This window comes from Neolamprologus brichardi, chromosome 9 (assembly GCF_056152115.1).
Source record: "Neolamprologus brichardi isolate AB-2024 chromosome 9, ASM5615211v1, whole genome shotgun sequence".
Lineage (NCBI taxonomy): Eukaryota > Metazoa > Chordata > Actinopteri > Cichliformes > Cichlidae > Neolamprologus > Neolamprologus brichardi.
Window position 1 is genome coordinate 1,590,588 of NC_142112.1, and position 14,084 is coordinate 1,604,671.

Sequence of the window (14,084 nt, forward strand, 5' to 3'; positions counted from 1 at the left end):
AGTCTCTGTTAGTACATGACTTAATAATTGATCAACAAATTGATTTACTCTGCCTTACAGAAACCTGGTTGCAGCAGGATGATTATGTTAGTTTAAATGAATCAACACCCCCGAGTCATTCTAACTACCAGAAATCTCGAAGCACAGGCCGAGGGGGAGGTGTGGCAGCAATTTTTCACACCAGCCTATTAATCAACCAAAGACCCAGACAGACTTTTATTTCATTTGAAAGCCTGATGCTTAGCCTCGTCCACCCCAGCTGTGAAACTCAGAAACCAGTCTTACTTGTTATCATCTATCGTCCACCTGGGCCTTACACAGAGTTTCTGTTTGATTTCTCAGACTTTTTATCTGATTTAGTGCTCAGCTCAGATAAAATAATTATTGTGGGTGATTTTAACATCCATGTCAATCGGGGTGGAAGAACTCCAGGCCTCAAGGGCCGGTGTCCTGCAGGTTTTAGACGTGTCTTTGATCCAACACAGCTGATTTAAATGGCTAATTTACCTCCTCAACATCTCTTGAAGTTCTCCAGAGGCCTGGTAATGAACTAATCATGTGATTCAGGTGTGTTGACCCAGGGTGAGATCTAAAACCTGCAGGACACCAGCCCTCGAGGCCTGGAGTTCCCCAGTGCCAACATAACATTTCCCTCGGGATGAATAAAGTATTATCAATCAATCAATATACAGTGCAAACAAGGCTTGTCCCAAGATAGAGCCTTGAAGTACTCCATAATTTAGAGAGAGTCCTTTTTTTAGCACTAGGGACCCATGTTCACATAAAAAAATAAAGATAAGTAGAAAGGAAACCACTGAAGAGTAGACCCTTTTAGGCCAGCATATGATTCCAGCCATGATAGGAGGATATAATGGCTGACTGCATCAAAGGCAGCTGTCAAGTCCAACAACAAGAGGGCAGCAGGGCTGCCAGAATCCAGAGTTAATACCATTAAAAACCCTTAAAAATGCTGTCTCAGTGCTGTGTACTGATTTAAAACCAGACTGAAACTTTTCAGACATCCCATTATGATCAAGGTACAGCTGTAAATGGACCACTTTCCCAGAACCTTTGAAAGAAAGGGGAGCTTTGAGATTGGCCTGTAATTAGCCAGAATGGCTGGGTCCAGATTGTGTTTTTAAAGAAGAGGCTGAACTATAGCTTGATTAAAACATGATGGGACACAGCCTGTAGCAAGGGAAGCGTCAATTAATCTCTGGATAAAAGACCCGACAGTATTAAGTATTTAAGCAGACTTGGGGGAAGATAATCTGATGGGCAGTGTGATGATTTCAGGTGATGAACTACCACAGACAATTCACTCAGAGAGACAGACTCACTGCTCTAAGACAGCTGAAAACAAAGGAGGAACACTGGGGTCTGAGGCAGTGGGCGATGAGACATAAGCCCGAACAGATGAAACTTCAAACCCTGGGATAGCACCAAGTCCAGTATGTGTCCTTTTTGGGGTGGGGTGGGGCCAGTGACCCACTGTGTCAGGTTAAAAGAGTCAATAACACTTTTAAACCAGAAGTTCAGACTTGGGCGCTTGTTCCTGGGTGTGGCATGAGGATGGCTGCACAGGTAACCCAGAACAGAGGACTCAAAGATGGTGGAGGAAGTAACCTTGTCCTGTCTCAGTTTGTTTGAGAACTAGATCGTAAGATGCTTTGATTTCTAATAGCAACTGGTGATTAAACAAATGTAGTCCCAGGACATTTTGAGACATTATAAAAAGGAAGAGAACTAACAGCAGCCAAGACAAAATGGTCAAAGCTGACAGACGCGTCACCGTGCATACTCCACCGTCTGTGAATGTTGTGTGTATATTTAACAATTTGTTTCATTAAAGTGTTTATTTATTTGTTCATCGTCAGGATTCAGACGGTTCCTACAGTTTCCTGGTTTATTGCCTACATTCAGGCTGAGGGCTCAATGATGATGATGAAGATTTGATTGCACAATATAAACTATAGAAATGTATAAAAATGTCAGCTGCTAATAATTTTCCAATAACATAGTTGAAAAAAAATGTACAGACCAGGTTGAACCCTAATAACTTAATTCTCTGCGACCTGTCAGCACATGGAGTTTTTCCATCTATAGCTAAATAAAAAAATACTGCACATTGGACACTTACATGTGGAACACATCCCTTATGTCCCTTTCACATAAAAATCACAAAGGTGATAGACTGAGATTAGCGGCAGACAGCTGGAGTAAGCAGGCGTGACTGTGATCATCACCACTGTGACTGTTAAATTAGTTGAAAACGTAAATCTTGAGAATTACTAATAGTTTTAGGCACAGTGCCAGAGCTTTGTGGTTCACCTTATTAATCATCAGAAATATATAGTGCAAGTCCAAATACATATTTCTGGCAGAAATACACACAGACTAAACTTTGAATATTAGCAGTTCAGTGAAATAATCGTTGTTCAACTTAGTAATAATCATAGAATGCAAGCATCACTTCCTGTTTGGCTTGTTCAGTGTGCACAACCTGTATTTTATTTGCTGAAAACCTGTATCAATATTTTATAGAAAGGCTTATTCTGTCATAATTATATATTCTCTGAACAAATTTAAAAGGTATAAGTATATAGAGTATCAAGGGCTTTTAATCGTGGTTTCCAACTCCAGGCCTGGAGGGCCGGTGTCCTGCAGGTTTTAGATGAGTCCTTGATCCAACACAGCTGATTAAAATGGATAAATGATCTCCTCAACATGTCCTGAAGTTCTCCAGAGGCCTGGTAATGAATAATCATGTGATTCAGGTGTGCTGACCCAGGGTGAGATCTAAAACCTGCAGGACACCGGCCCTCAAGGCCTGGAGTTGGACACCCCTGGTGTAAATGAATGCGCCTCCACACTGCCCCCCCTTGGTGAATACACAAGACATTTCCACCTAATTCTCACTCAGGGGTGTTATTACTCATGGTTGCATCGTCCACGTCACAGGTGAGGTGTACCATTATGTCCACCCATCAGCGAGCAATCATGATCTGTATCTGTATGTGAGCTTGTTCATCAGGAATAAACATTAATATCTGTAATTATAAATAAATACAAAGGAGTAGTGCTTTATAAATGATGAATTAAACACTAATACCTTACTAATGCCTAATATTGTGGCATTATTAGGCAGACAGTGAATATAAAGTGTTACCTGCACCTACTTTGCTCATACTGAGCTGTGCCCCATGTGCCCACTTTGGGATGCAGTGTGAGCTTCAGTGCAGGTTTGGATTACCTGATGACGTTGCTCTGCAGGTGATCACTCTGCTGCTGTTCGTCTTGAGCTTGAAGCCTCATGGCCTCCTGCTCCTCCTCTGACTGCTGACTCAGACCGTCCATCAGCCACTGCTCCCTCAAAGCCTTCTTCTGTGAGTCAACCAACACACAGGCCTCTGCTTTAGCCTCAAACCGAGCTCAGTGTTCTTCTCATATTTAAAATGTTCAAATCTACGGTGACACCTGCTCTGTTTTCTATTCGACACTCTCTGTTTTCAAAAACTCTTTTCTGTTAAGCAAAGAAAAATGTGTAACTGATTTCTCTATCAGATATTTGAGGAACATTACGTTTGCACACACTCAGTTTCACAAACAGCATAGATCCAACACTATGAAGCAGCAGCTGCAGTGGAGCCCTCGCTTCCCGTTCAGCTGTTAGTCTCAGTCGGACATATTTAGATTTGCCAGAATGGAACCAAAGAGCTTCTCAGTATAGTTGGCATGGAAATCTTTAGTGAAATTGTAAAAACTAATGCTGTCCAAATAATAATGAGATGGATCTTAGTTTTTAGCATGTACAGTTTGGAAACTCAGACACAGGAGCTTTTGTAAGCACAGGTTGTAATCATGACTGGAAGAGTAGAGATTTTCTCAAAGCTCTGCTATAAATATGCAGATGTGTATTAAACAAACCCAACAAAAACCTTCACTATGTTAAAGAGACTGAGATCCTCCAGATTATCTCTGAGTGGAGTAAAGTCTGTATTCAGAGTGTATCTGTATTTGATTTGTGCTTTTTTTCATGCATAATTCTAATCAAACGTAATTAATAAAGCTACGAAGTAAAATAAGCGTAAATATAAAGTCAGAAATAAAAGCTGTACTGATGTTTGTGTGAGGTGAAAAGAGGAAGTGCAGTACAGCACTGAACGTAACCAATATCAGTGGACAGTTCTGCGGTGTGCCAACAGGAAATGAGTCGTGGGGAGTTGACCCAAGCATCCTAACAGAAGCATGTTATTTAAAACCTTTTCCACTCACGTGAAAGAGATGGGGGGGGGGGGGGGGGGGGGGCAGAATGAATATAAGAGAGCTTCTGGGAAGGCTGAGGGTTCGTATTCATCCGTGGATCAGTGGAGAGCAACATCAGAAGAGTTTTGGGGGGGTAAATATTTTTACCAAATCAAGCATGCCCAACTACTGAAGACTTACGAACTGGAATGATCATGTTTGGCTTTATCGCTGCTCATTTCTTTCTGATGTATCAGTCAGAGTATGAACATGTGGGGATGATAACTAGAAAGGCCTCCAAACACAACTCTGTAGTATCATTGACTAAGATTAAAGTTTGATTGTATTTACTTTGCTTTTTTGTAAAATAACCAAAAACACTTTCTAACATCCAGTTTAGTGATAGCTTGTTTTATAATATTTAATGGACATTGTATTAAAATGGAACAAAAACATTTAAATATTTGGTTTATTGTTACATTTATTCATTTTCCAGCATGCTTCCATAGGGAATTTAGATATTTTTGGTAGTCACTGATATAAGAAGGTGACATCATTACACACCACTACAACACCAGCAGTGACCAGTTTGCCAAAGGTGCAGGAAACGGCTCAGTGGCGTGACACAGTTTTAGACAGCCCCCTTGTGGTTAACTGTAACTGGGGTTAACTTGTGCGTAACTGCTTCTTAAGAAAACTTCAGATGTGTGCCCAATTTTTCTTAACATGAAAATAAAACTTGGAACGATGGAATGAAAAAGAAGATTTGACTTTTACAATAATGTATGAAACACCTCCAGTTGTGTTGAAGAGGAACAGCTGTAGCTATAACATGAACGATGCTACTGCAGTGATATCTGAAATAAAGCTCTGAGACTGCATCAGAAAATGTGGAGAAATATAACAGTAAATGAATTAAACCTTCATGCGAGAGTTCCTCACACTCCCTGTGTACACTGCTACACACTGACACATTTTTTGGATATTTTTGCTTTTTGGCTGTAAAGTAGAGACATACCTTTATGTACTGGAGTTTTAACTTCTCTTCTTCTATCTGTCTCCTCTTCTTGGCAATTTCTTCCTGGATTCTTCTTTTGTCCTGTGAGGGCAGGTCAAACATACATTTGCATCATATGCACAATTACAGCATGGAAACTATTCCACCTGTCGTCTCCTCGTGCTGACACTTCAACCTTGAGCTGACAGACGGACAGCAACAGCTATAAATAGACAAAAAGCAGCAGAGCAAACAGACAGACAGACACATACACACACACTCAAGCAACAGGTAGGTCACGTCATGAAGCCATCTAGAAATGTGATCGGATACATTGGACAGAATAAATTGTGCCGTTGTTATCCTGGATATCAGGCAAACATTTATAACACGCTGCTTAGTTCCTTTATTTTTAACTAAGCCAGACTGCTCACTAATATTAGCTCCCAGATCCAGGATCAGTGTGGAATTAAGCCTGAGTAAAAGTGGATCTGCCTGTTGATGTCTGCTAGTATTTATGACTGTCTCAGTCCAGACAGCACTCTAAGCAGAGAAGTCCTTCATACCGTTTCCAACTCATCTGGGAGGACACAGAGTCATTATCAAGTCAGCTGAGAGACATCATCTCTCCACCAGGTACTGGTTCTGCCCCAGTGCCTCCTCCCAGTAGATCATTCCTGAAGCACATCACCCAGGAGGCATCTAGGAGCTCAGGTGCCTGAATAACTTCAGCTGCCTCCTCTCGATGTGGAAGAGCGTGGACTCTCCGAGTTCCTCTGGAAGGACCAGTGAAACCCATTCCTGCTGCTTGTATCATGACTTCATTGTAACTGCTCAGAGCTTATGATTAAAATATATTTTCAACTCACTTTAAATTATTCATTTGTATTTTTACAGTGCCAAATCACAACAACAGTTGCCTCAAAGTAACTTGTATTTGAAGTTAACGATGCTACAGTATGAAGTGCCTTGAGACTGTTGCTGGTGAGGGTTCATCGTCTCCACGGACACCGCCCAACCCATCTGTAAATCTCACGGCCACTCTCTTCCCACTGATGAACTAGACTCTGAGATACTGAAACTGCTGGTCAGAACTCACTCTACCCTTCTTCCAACTGAGAACCATATTAAAAGACTTCGAGGTGCTGATTCTCATTCCAAGGTCACCACCTGATGAAACTAACAGAACCACATCAACTGCAAAAAGCCAAGATGAAATTCTGAAGGTACCAAGGTGAAGACCACTCCCTCAGGGTGTCCAGAGCTGTACGGGTCTTCTTACATGGTTTTATTAAGCATCACAACATATCATCATAGCTTTAAAAGCCTCAACATAAACACTTTTCTAAGAGCCTGGTGGGAATGCTTTACAATTCTTAAAAAGTCTGCACTTATCCCATGTACACTAAAAAGTTTTTACAAGAAAACTAAAGAAAAATCATCACTGAATACTCACTACTAGAAAAATACTAACATTTTCATCGTGGCATGAGAATAAGACAAAATAAATAAATAAAAAAAATCATACAAGACCCAAAGTTTATTTCATTTGAAGAAATTTGATCAAAATATAAAATCAGCAAAGGTGAATTTCTTTAATATATCTGCAACTGAAACCATCATACAGGAAAATCTGAATCCCTGTCAACTGAATCTAGAAATACCCACTTGGGAAGCTGTCATGTGAAGGCTGTGCGCAGGCAGGAAGAGGACCCAAAGTGAAGACAGTCGGAGACAAAAGGTGAACTTAAATACAGCTTTAATGCTGAACTCCAAAAAGCAACAACACTGAGACTCCAAGGTAAACTTATGCAGACAGACCACACAGCAAGATGAGGGTAGATTAGACACGGACACAGAGAAACACAGGGCTTAAATACACAGAGGGAGCAATCAGGAATGGGTAACAGGAGGGAAACACAGCTGGGGCAAATCAGGCCTAACGAGACAAAGGAAGCAAAACCAGACGCATTTACATGAGACACAGACTTTCAAAGTAAAACAGGAAACAAACACAGAGACGCAAACTTGACGACAGGATACAGCTGACAGAGGAGACAGAGCAACTAGAGAACACAGAGACATAAACCATAAGACAGAACAAAGAAACCAAAGACTAGAAATGATAAATAACATAATAAACTCAAAACCCTGGGCCAACAACCCAGGCATCCTAACAGCAGCATGCTTTTTTAAAGAACTATACCCCCAAATTGTCATCAATAATTTATAATCTATTGTTTAAAATTGACTAATCAATTTCCCTCCCAAAGGCTAAGTGGCAGCAAGATCTTTCCACCAGTCCAGATAAAAACATCTGGACACAAATATGCTCAAGCTCAAAATGACTAAAAGCCCAACTTACGACTTAAACAATACAAAGTTCTCTACAGAACGTACCACACAGGACAACGTTTGTCCAAATGGACCTTACACACTCAAAAAAATCAGAATCAATATCAGAATATTTTATTAATCCATAAGGAAATTATGTGGTTATAGTAAGAACAGACTGAACTAAATCAATAATACAATAATATACAATTAACCCAATTATAAATATTCAGAATATTACAGAGATTAAATATATTTGATCGACATTTTACTCTAAAGTGTGCAAAGGGTGTAACTGTTGCAGTGTGTTCTGTGCATTAGATGGAGCAGTTGTGCAAAGAGATAATCGAGAGATAACACAGATACAGAGGGAAGGATTTCCTGAGTCGCTTAATGATGCTTTTGGGTAATCTCAGCCTCTCACTGAGCGTGCTCCTGTGACTGGTCAGCACGTCATGGGGTGGGTGGGAGGGAGGTATGGTTCAGCATTGTCCTTATCTTGGACAACATCCGGCTCTCAGACACCACCTTAAGGGAGTCCAGCTCCATCCCCACAACATTACTGGCCTTGTTGGTCAGTTTATTGAGTCTGTTGGCATCTGTGACCCTCAACCTGCTGCCCCAGCCTGCAACAGCATAGAGGATGGCACTGACCACAACAGACTCCTAGAAAATCCTGAGCATTGAGACAATGTTTTCTCTTTATGACATCAGAGGGTGAAGAGGAAAGTGAAGAGGACAGTCCCTTTTGGTGCCCCTGTGTTGCTGATTACCTTGTCAGACACACAATGTTGAAGACACACATATTGTGGTCTTCCTGTCAGCTAGGACACCAAAGAAGCATCCACCTGCATCGCTGTCAACTTATCACCCAGGAGGGTCGGCCTGATGGTGTTGAATGCACTGGAAAAGTCAAAAAACATGACCCTCACAGTGCTCGCCGGCTGGTCCAGATGGGTGAAGACTCGATTGAGCAGGTAGATGATGGCCTGCTCTGCTCAAAGGCAGGGCTGGTAAAGAAACTGAAGGGGAGCCTGATGTCTCCTGATTATAGGTGGCAGATGGTCATGAAGACCATTCCAGGGTCTTCATGACGTGGAAAGTCAGTGGCACAGGCCTGTAATCCTGGGGGGAACTGGGATGTGGTGTCTTCGTACAGGAACGAGGCATGGCGTCTTCACAGCACTGGGACCCTCTGCAGACTCAGACTCAGCATGAACACAAAGCTGGGAGGCACAAGCCTTGAGGATGCCGGGACTCACCGAATGTCTGTCTCTTTAAAAAACAACAATGGATGAATTTGTCTCTCTCTGGTCCTCACTGATGAACTCCATTACTTAGTGGGGGTGGTCGGCTCTAGTCTCGTTTCCCTGTATGCCCTTCAGGTGGATAAGGATGCTCTCTGGGACTCCCCGTGTCTGCCAGCCTCGTGGGGGCTGGACAGCTGCGGTTGCTGTTGGGTGGGTCTTGGTATACGAGTGCTTGTGGTGGCAGGTGCTGCCCCCCAGTCTTCTGGGCAAGGGTAGATGTGGGACCTGGGGCCCAGGTGCCCCGGGTCACCTGGTCTCTGGCAGGGGTGGTCTAAACCCCAAGTCTTGGGACTCCTCTAAACACTCCAGTCTACTTTTTCTGGTGGGGGTGGTGCTGCTGCCCTGGACTCGGGCCATAGGCCAACTTGTTCCTGCTCTGTGGTGGGATGTTGGGAATGGGGTGCCCACTGAGTCAGTGGTTTACTGGCTCTCTCCTTCCAAGGATAGTCCTTTACCTCCCGTTCATACATCACCGCTTCCCCCCTGGATGTTTCTGCCCCTCCCTGGGATGTGGGTGATTGTTGGTTCCGGGGTGCGTGGCTTGATGTTCAGGTGTGCTTGTTGGCCTATTCCCTTGGTGGCTAGGGCTGGCTTTGATCTTCTCAATGTTGAGGAAGGGGCAGCCAGATGCCGGGTGGTTCTTTGGCGCCTGTTCTTGATTTGTACCAGGGTGGCAGTTTCTGGAGGGGTTGACTGCCTGCTGTCTCTGGTCTTCTGAGACTCTCACCCTTTGACTGTGGGCACGCCATCTGTGGCCTCCCTCCTCCTGCTTGGAGGGACACGCGGATGTCACCAAGACGTGTGGCCTCAGGTCATCAGTACTCTTGGGAGCTGAGGATGGCTGTGATTGTTGTCCTAACTCCGTCTCCATCTGGCTCTAGGACCTGGGAGGACATTATTGCACCTTTCCACCCTCATTATCAAGTGCATTTGTTTTAAAGACACACACCGAGACACTCACTCTCTGTCTCTCTCTTTCTGTCACATTCATACTCACACTACTAGAAGACTGTTGATTTATGTATCTGTATTTTCTCATTTTTGTATGTTGATGCTTTAAAGGTGCTCAGTTGGCGATACCTTTTTCATTTCTATCTGTACTCTTTCTTGTTATTATAATTCCAGCATTAATCCTGTTGGAATTAAAATAATGGAAAAAATAATGTTTATTATTAATCAATATTACCTTATTATTATGACTTTGGTAGCTAAGTCAGAATATAAAAATCCTAATGCACAGATAATATAAACATTGGTAACAATTTGTAACCCACTATCAGTCAAATTATCGACACTATTACTAATCGACTTCACCTCATGGGCATAGGTTACATTATTGTGCTCGGTTTCTGGGCTTAAATTTCAGTGTAACATTACTCAGTTAATTGCTTATTGTTAATTTAATTAATTGGTCATTGTTAATTAACAGTGTTAATATAAGATAATTACTTGGCTTTAAATAATCATGAAATGATTTCCACTTTAAATATTGAGCTGTAAAAGGCTCCCAAAGATTCATTGATTACAAAGAGAGTACTTCAGATGTTTGATTGGCTGATTTGGTATCCATCAGAGGGACTATCACGATCTAGACAGTGAACCTGTGGGTTTTTGTCTGTTACAGAAGAAAGACCATGCTATTTGAAACTGTGGCCCCAACATGACTAGCTATAGTCACATTAACCTCCTAAGACCCAAACTCTTCCACAGCAGCATTTTTAATTTCTCTTTGATATTTGGGCACATTGGGGCCCGATGAATGTAAAAACAAAGAATTACCAGGGTTTTTTTTTTACCTTATTTTTGTTTTTAAGAAAAATCAGAGCCACACATGAGGATATTCGTTTAACATTTTGATAGAACAGTAGCAGTATAATGTCCTCGTGAGTGGATATCAGGCCCTTGTAGAGCAAAATTTAGTATTTTGGTTTAAATAACCCAAAATGTGATGTTCACATATGTGGACGCAGGTCCTAGGAGGTTAAAGTTCATTAAAGTTCCATGAAACATGTTAAGCTGAAACTGATAACATAATAACAAATATAGTAAAACTCTAAGTTAGATATTGTAAAAAGTGGAAGCCCCTGTGGATGAACAATAAAGCCAACACAGAAGTGCCAGAACTACTTCAGTTATACTAGCTGCCAACTAAAGCTGGCTTCGATTGTTTCACTTCAGCCAAGAAATCAACACGTTCACAGCCTGGCACTACAAAGGTTTGGGCCTGGACTCCATCTTCTCCTTCATAACTGTTTTTATAACTCACCTGAATGTTGGAAGAGCTACGAGTTACCAGGGACACCATCGCTTTGACTGACAGGTGTGCCAACAGGCAGCCTCTCACCTGTGCTTGTGCTACTGACGCCATATTTAATAGAATTAACTAAGAAACGATGTGGGCTGCTGCTTCGTACATTAAGTCTGTGCTCTAGTTTTAGTGAGTGCTGATAAGTGTTCACTGAACCTTATGTCATCATCAGTTAGTGTTTTATGTTAATATCTGTCTGCCTCAGATGAAAGCGATGCAGCCTCTCTGCACATTGACAGGCGTGTTGACTTGCACAGCGACTCTTTTCTGGCTGGATTTTCTCTCTACGCCATCTTGCAAATACACACCCACATGTTTTATTTTCAGGCTGTGCTTTGGTAACAACTCTTAGTTCTGCATCCTGACATCCAGCTAAAGCAAAATATCACAGCTCTGAATTACACGAATGCAGAGATTTACACCATGAGAAACATCTACTGATGTACAGGTGTTTTGCTGACATATATATGATGCATCAACGAGTGTGACTACGAGCTCTTTACCATGATGGCCTGGAGCCTCTACTTGACGTCGGCGTCACCAGGATTCAACTGACATTTTTAAAACATGCACCTATAGCATGAATGTGAAGTGCCAGGCGACTTCCTTCTTTAATCATCGCATTCACAAGATGTTCAGAAACCCTGGAACCTTCACCTTGGACATAGACGTGAAGGTAACCAGGATTCAAACTCATCTGGATCTTTTAGTAGATGCACCTATGGCATGAATTTCAAAATCCTACATCGCCGATTTCTCAAGTTGTTCATTTGTGTTTGGTAAAAACCAAAGACAAATGCCACTACAGTCATTCATTGTAAAATATAATTTTCACATTTCAGAAGCTAATATGAACTATCAGCAGGACAAAAACAAGACAAAACAGTTACTCAGACTCTAAAACTAAGTGTGATTATAAGCTGCCCATGTTATTACAGTTCCATAAGCGTCTGTTGTATTAAAACGTGAACTTCTGTTATGAAGATGGACCTACTGTTCACACTGTTTCTAGCCTAAAGCTACCAGTGGAATTACTTCCTGGTTTGTTTTACTAAATCATAACTCACCTGACGTCACTAACTAACTCATGAGGACACAAATCAGATCATTCTGATGACAGACTTCCAGCTCTGCCCCTCTAGATATGATGGTGAAAAACACTCATATTCAACTTTAGTGCTATCTTTGCCATCTACACAAATGGATTGGAACCCATCACCACCAAATTTAAAAATGACTTTACTTCAAGTCAGTATGTAACAGATTATTTGGAAACTTTTTACTAAAACTACAGAGACTGTAGGACTGCTGTTTACCATGATGGCCTGGAGCCTCTCCTTCAGCAGGTCGGCCTCCTCCATGTCCTATGTGAGAGACAAAGCATGTGACAGTTAATCAGCTGTGACCGTGGAGCCACACAGGAACACAGCAAATTAAAGAAGCCATCACGAATAGCTGTGATTACCCACTCTACAACATCTTTATGGAACATCCTCTCTCTCCGTCATACAGAGACACAGAAAATCAATCACACCATAGACTTTTTAACTCTTATACAAACAGCAGATGAGCTATGTCAGAGACAGGAAGTTCCCTTTGTTCTTCTGATATGTAACTGCTTATTGTTGAAGGGCTCATAATTCTGTTCTGTGTTCCCAGATTTTACTCTTTGATGCTAATTTGTGTAAATAATTAAAGGAATACATCATCTGTATGGCACTTTGCTGTGGTTTAAAAATACATTTTACTGACTTGTATTAGTAAATCTAAATCATTCATCCATCACACAGCATTGTCAAACAGAGTATTCGACCTCTTTATATTGATAATGACTTCTTTTTAGCTTTTATTTGATCATCATCATAAACATCAACAATATATTTTGCTAACGTGGGTTTAGCTTTAAAACATGAAGTGAATAACAGCACATCGTACATCATTTCACCAGTGTTGGGAAGGTTACTTTTAAATTGTATTCCACTACAGATTACAGATTACATGCCCCAAAATATAATTTGTACTGTATTCCGTTACGTTACTCAATGAGAGTAATGTATTCTGAATACTTTGGATTACTTAATATATTATCATGCTTTTTGCAACTACACGAATGTCCTACTGCTGTGATTTATTACTGAAGGTTACTCTCCACACCAACACCAACTAGATGTTTAAATCTTAATATAAATGAGTAACAGTAGGTGGACATTAGGTAAGGCTGCACTTTTTGCAGCGATCTCGTATAGAAAACTATTCGTATATAAAACAGGTCCGCGGCTCCGAACCGTAGTAAAGGGACCTCTGGCTAATACGTCGGGTTCGTGTCCATTCTCCCTGCAACATGGACTACACTACCCATCAGGCTACATGCTTTAGGGCTACACCTGTAACACTCTGCCTGTTGCCTTCATATTAAATAATTTTTTAAATAATTTTTAAAGATATTTCATCATGTCATTATGCGGGCCGCAAGTAGAGGTGACATGGGCCGCGAGATTGAGACACAGGCATTAGAGCCTTTTAACATCCTAGGACCTGGCGTCCACATATGTGGACATCATATTTTGGGTTGTCCAGACCACAATACTAAATTTTGCTCAATAAGTGCCTGATATCTCTTACGAGGACATTATACTGCCACTGTTCTTTCAAAATTTAAAACAAATGTCCTCATATGTGTATATCCAGGCCCTTGTAGAGCAAAACCAGGTAAAAAGATCATTCTTTGTTTTTGCATTCATCAGGTCAGTCAGTCCAAAGAGAAATTAAAGATGCATTCCATGAAAGAGTTCGGGTCTCAGGGGGTTAATGCGTGTTTTGTTTGGGTTTCCACTGGTGTGGAATTACCAAATTACCAAAAACAGAGAGGGGACAGCCTAACATATGAAAT

The 14,084-nt window shown here is 41.4% G+C and overlaps 1 protein-coding gene across 1 annotated transcript in view; it reads right to left on the bottom strand.

Annotated features, from left to right (window-relative positions):
* palmdb (palmdelphin b) overlaps positions 1–14,084 on the bottom strand; it is a 65,246-nt gene that overhangs the window by 41,046 nt on the left and 10,116 nt on the right. Inside the window, exons 2-4 of the mRNA XM_087845802.1 lie at positions 12,511–12,558; positions 5,264–5,344; positions 3,254–3,384 (exon numbers count right to left, since the gene is read on the bottom strand). Coding sequence (XP_087701928.1) covers positions 3,254–3,384; positions 5,264–5,344; positions 12,511–12,555 — 257 coding nt within the window. The 5' untranslated portion in view covers positions 12,556–12,558. The remainder of the gene's footprint in view (positions 1–3,253; positions 3,385–5,263; positions 5,345–12,510; positions 12,559–14,084) is intronic.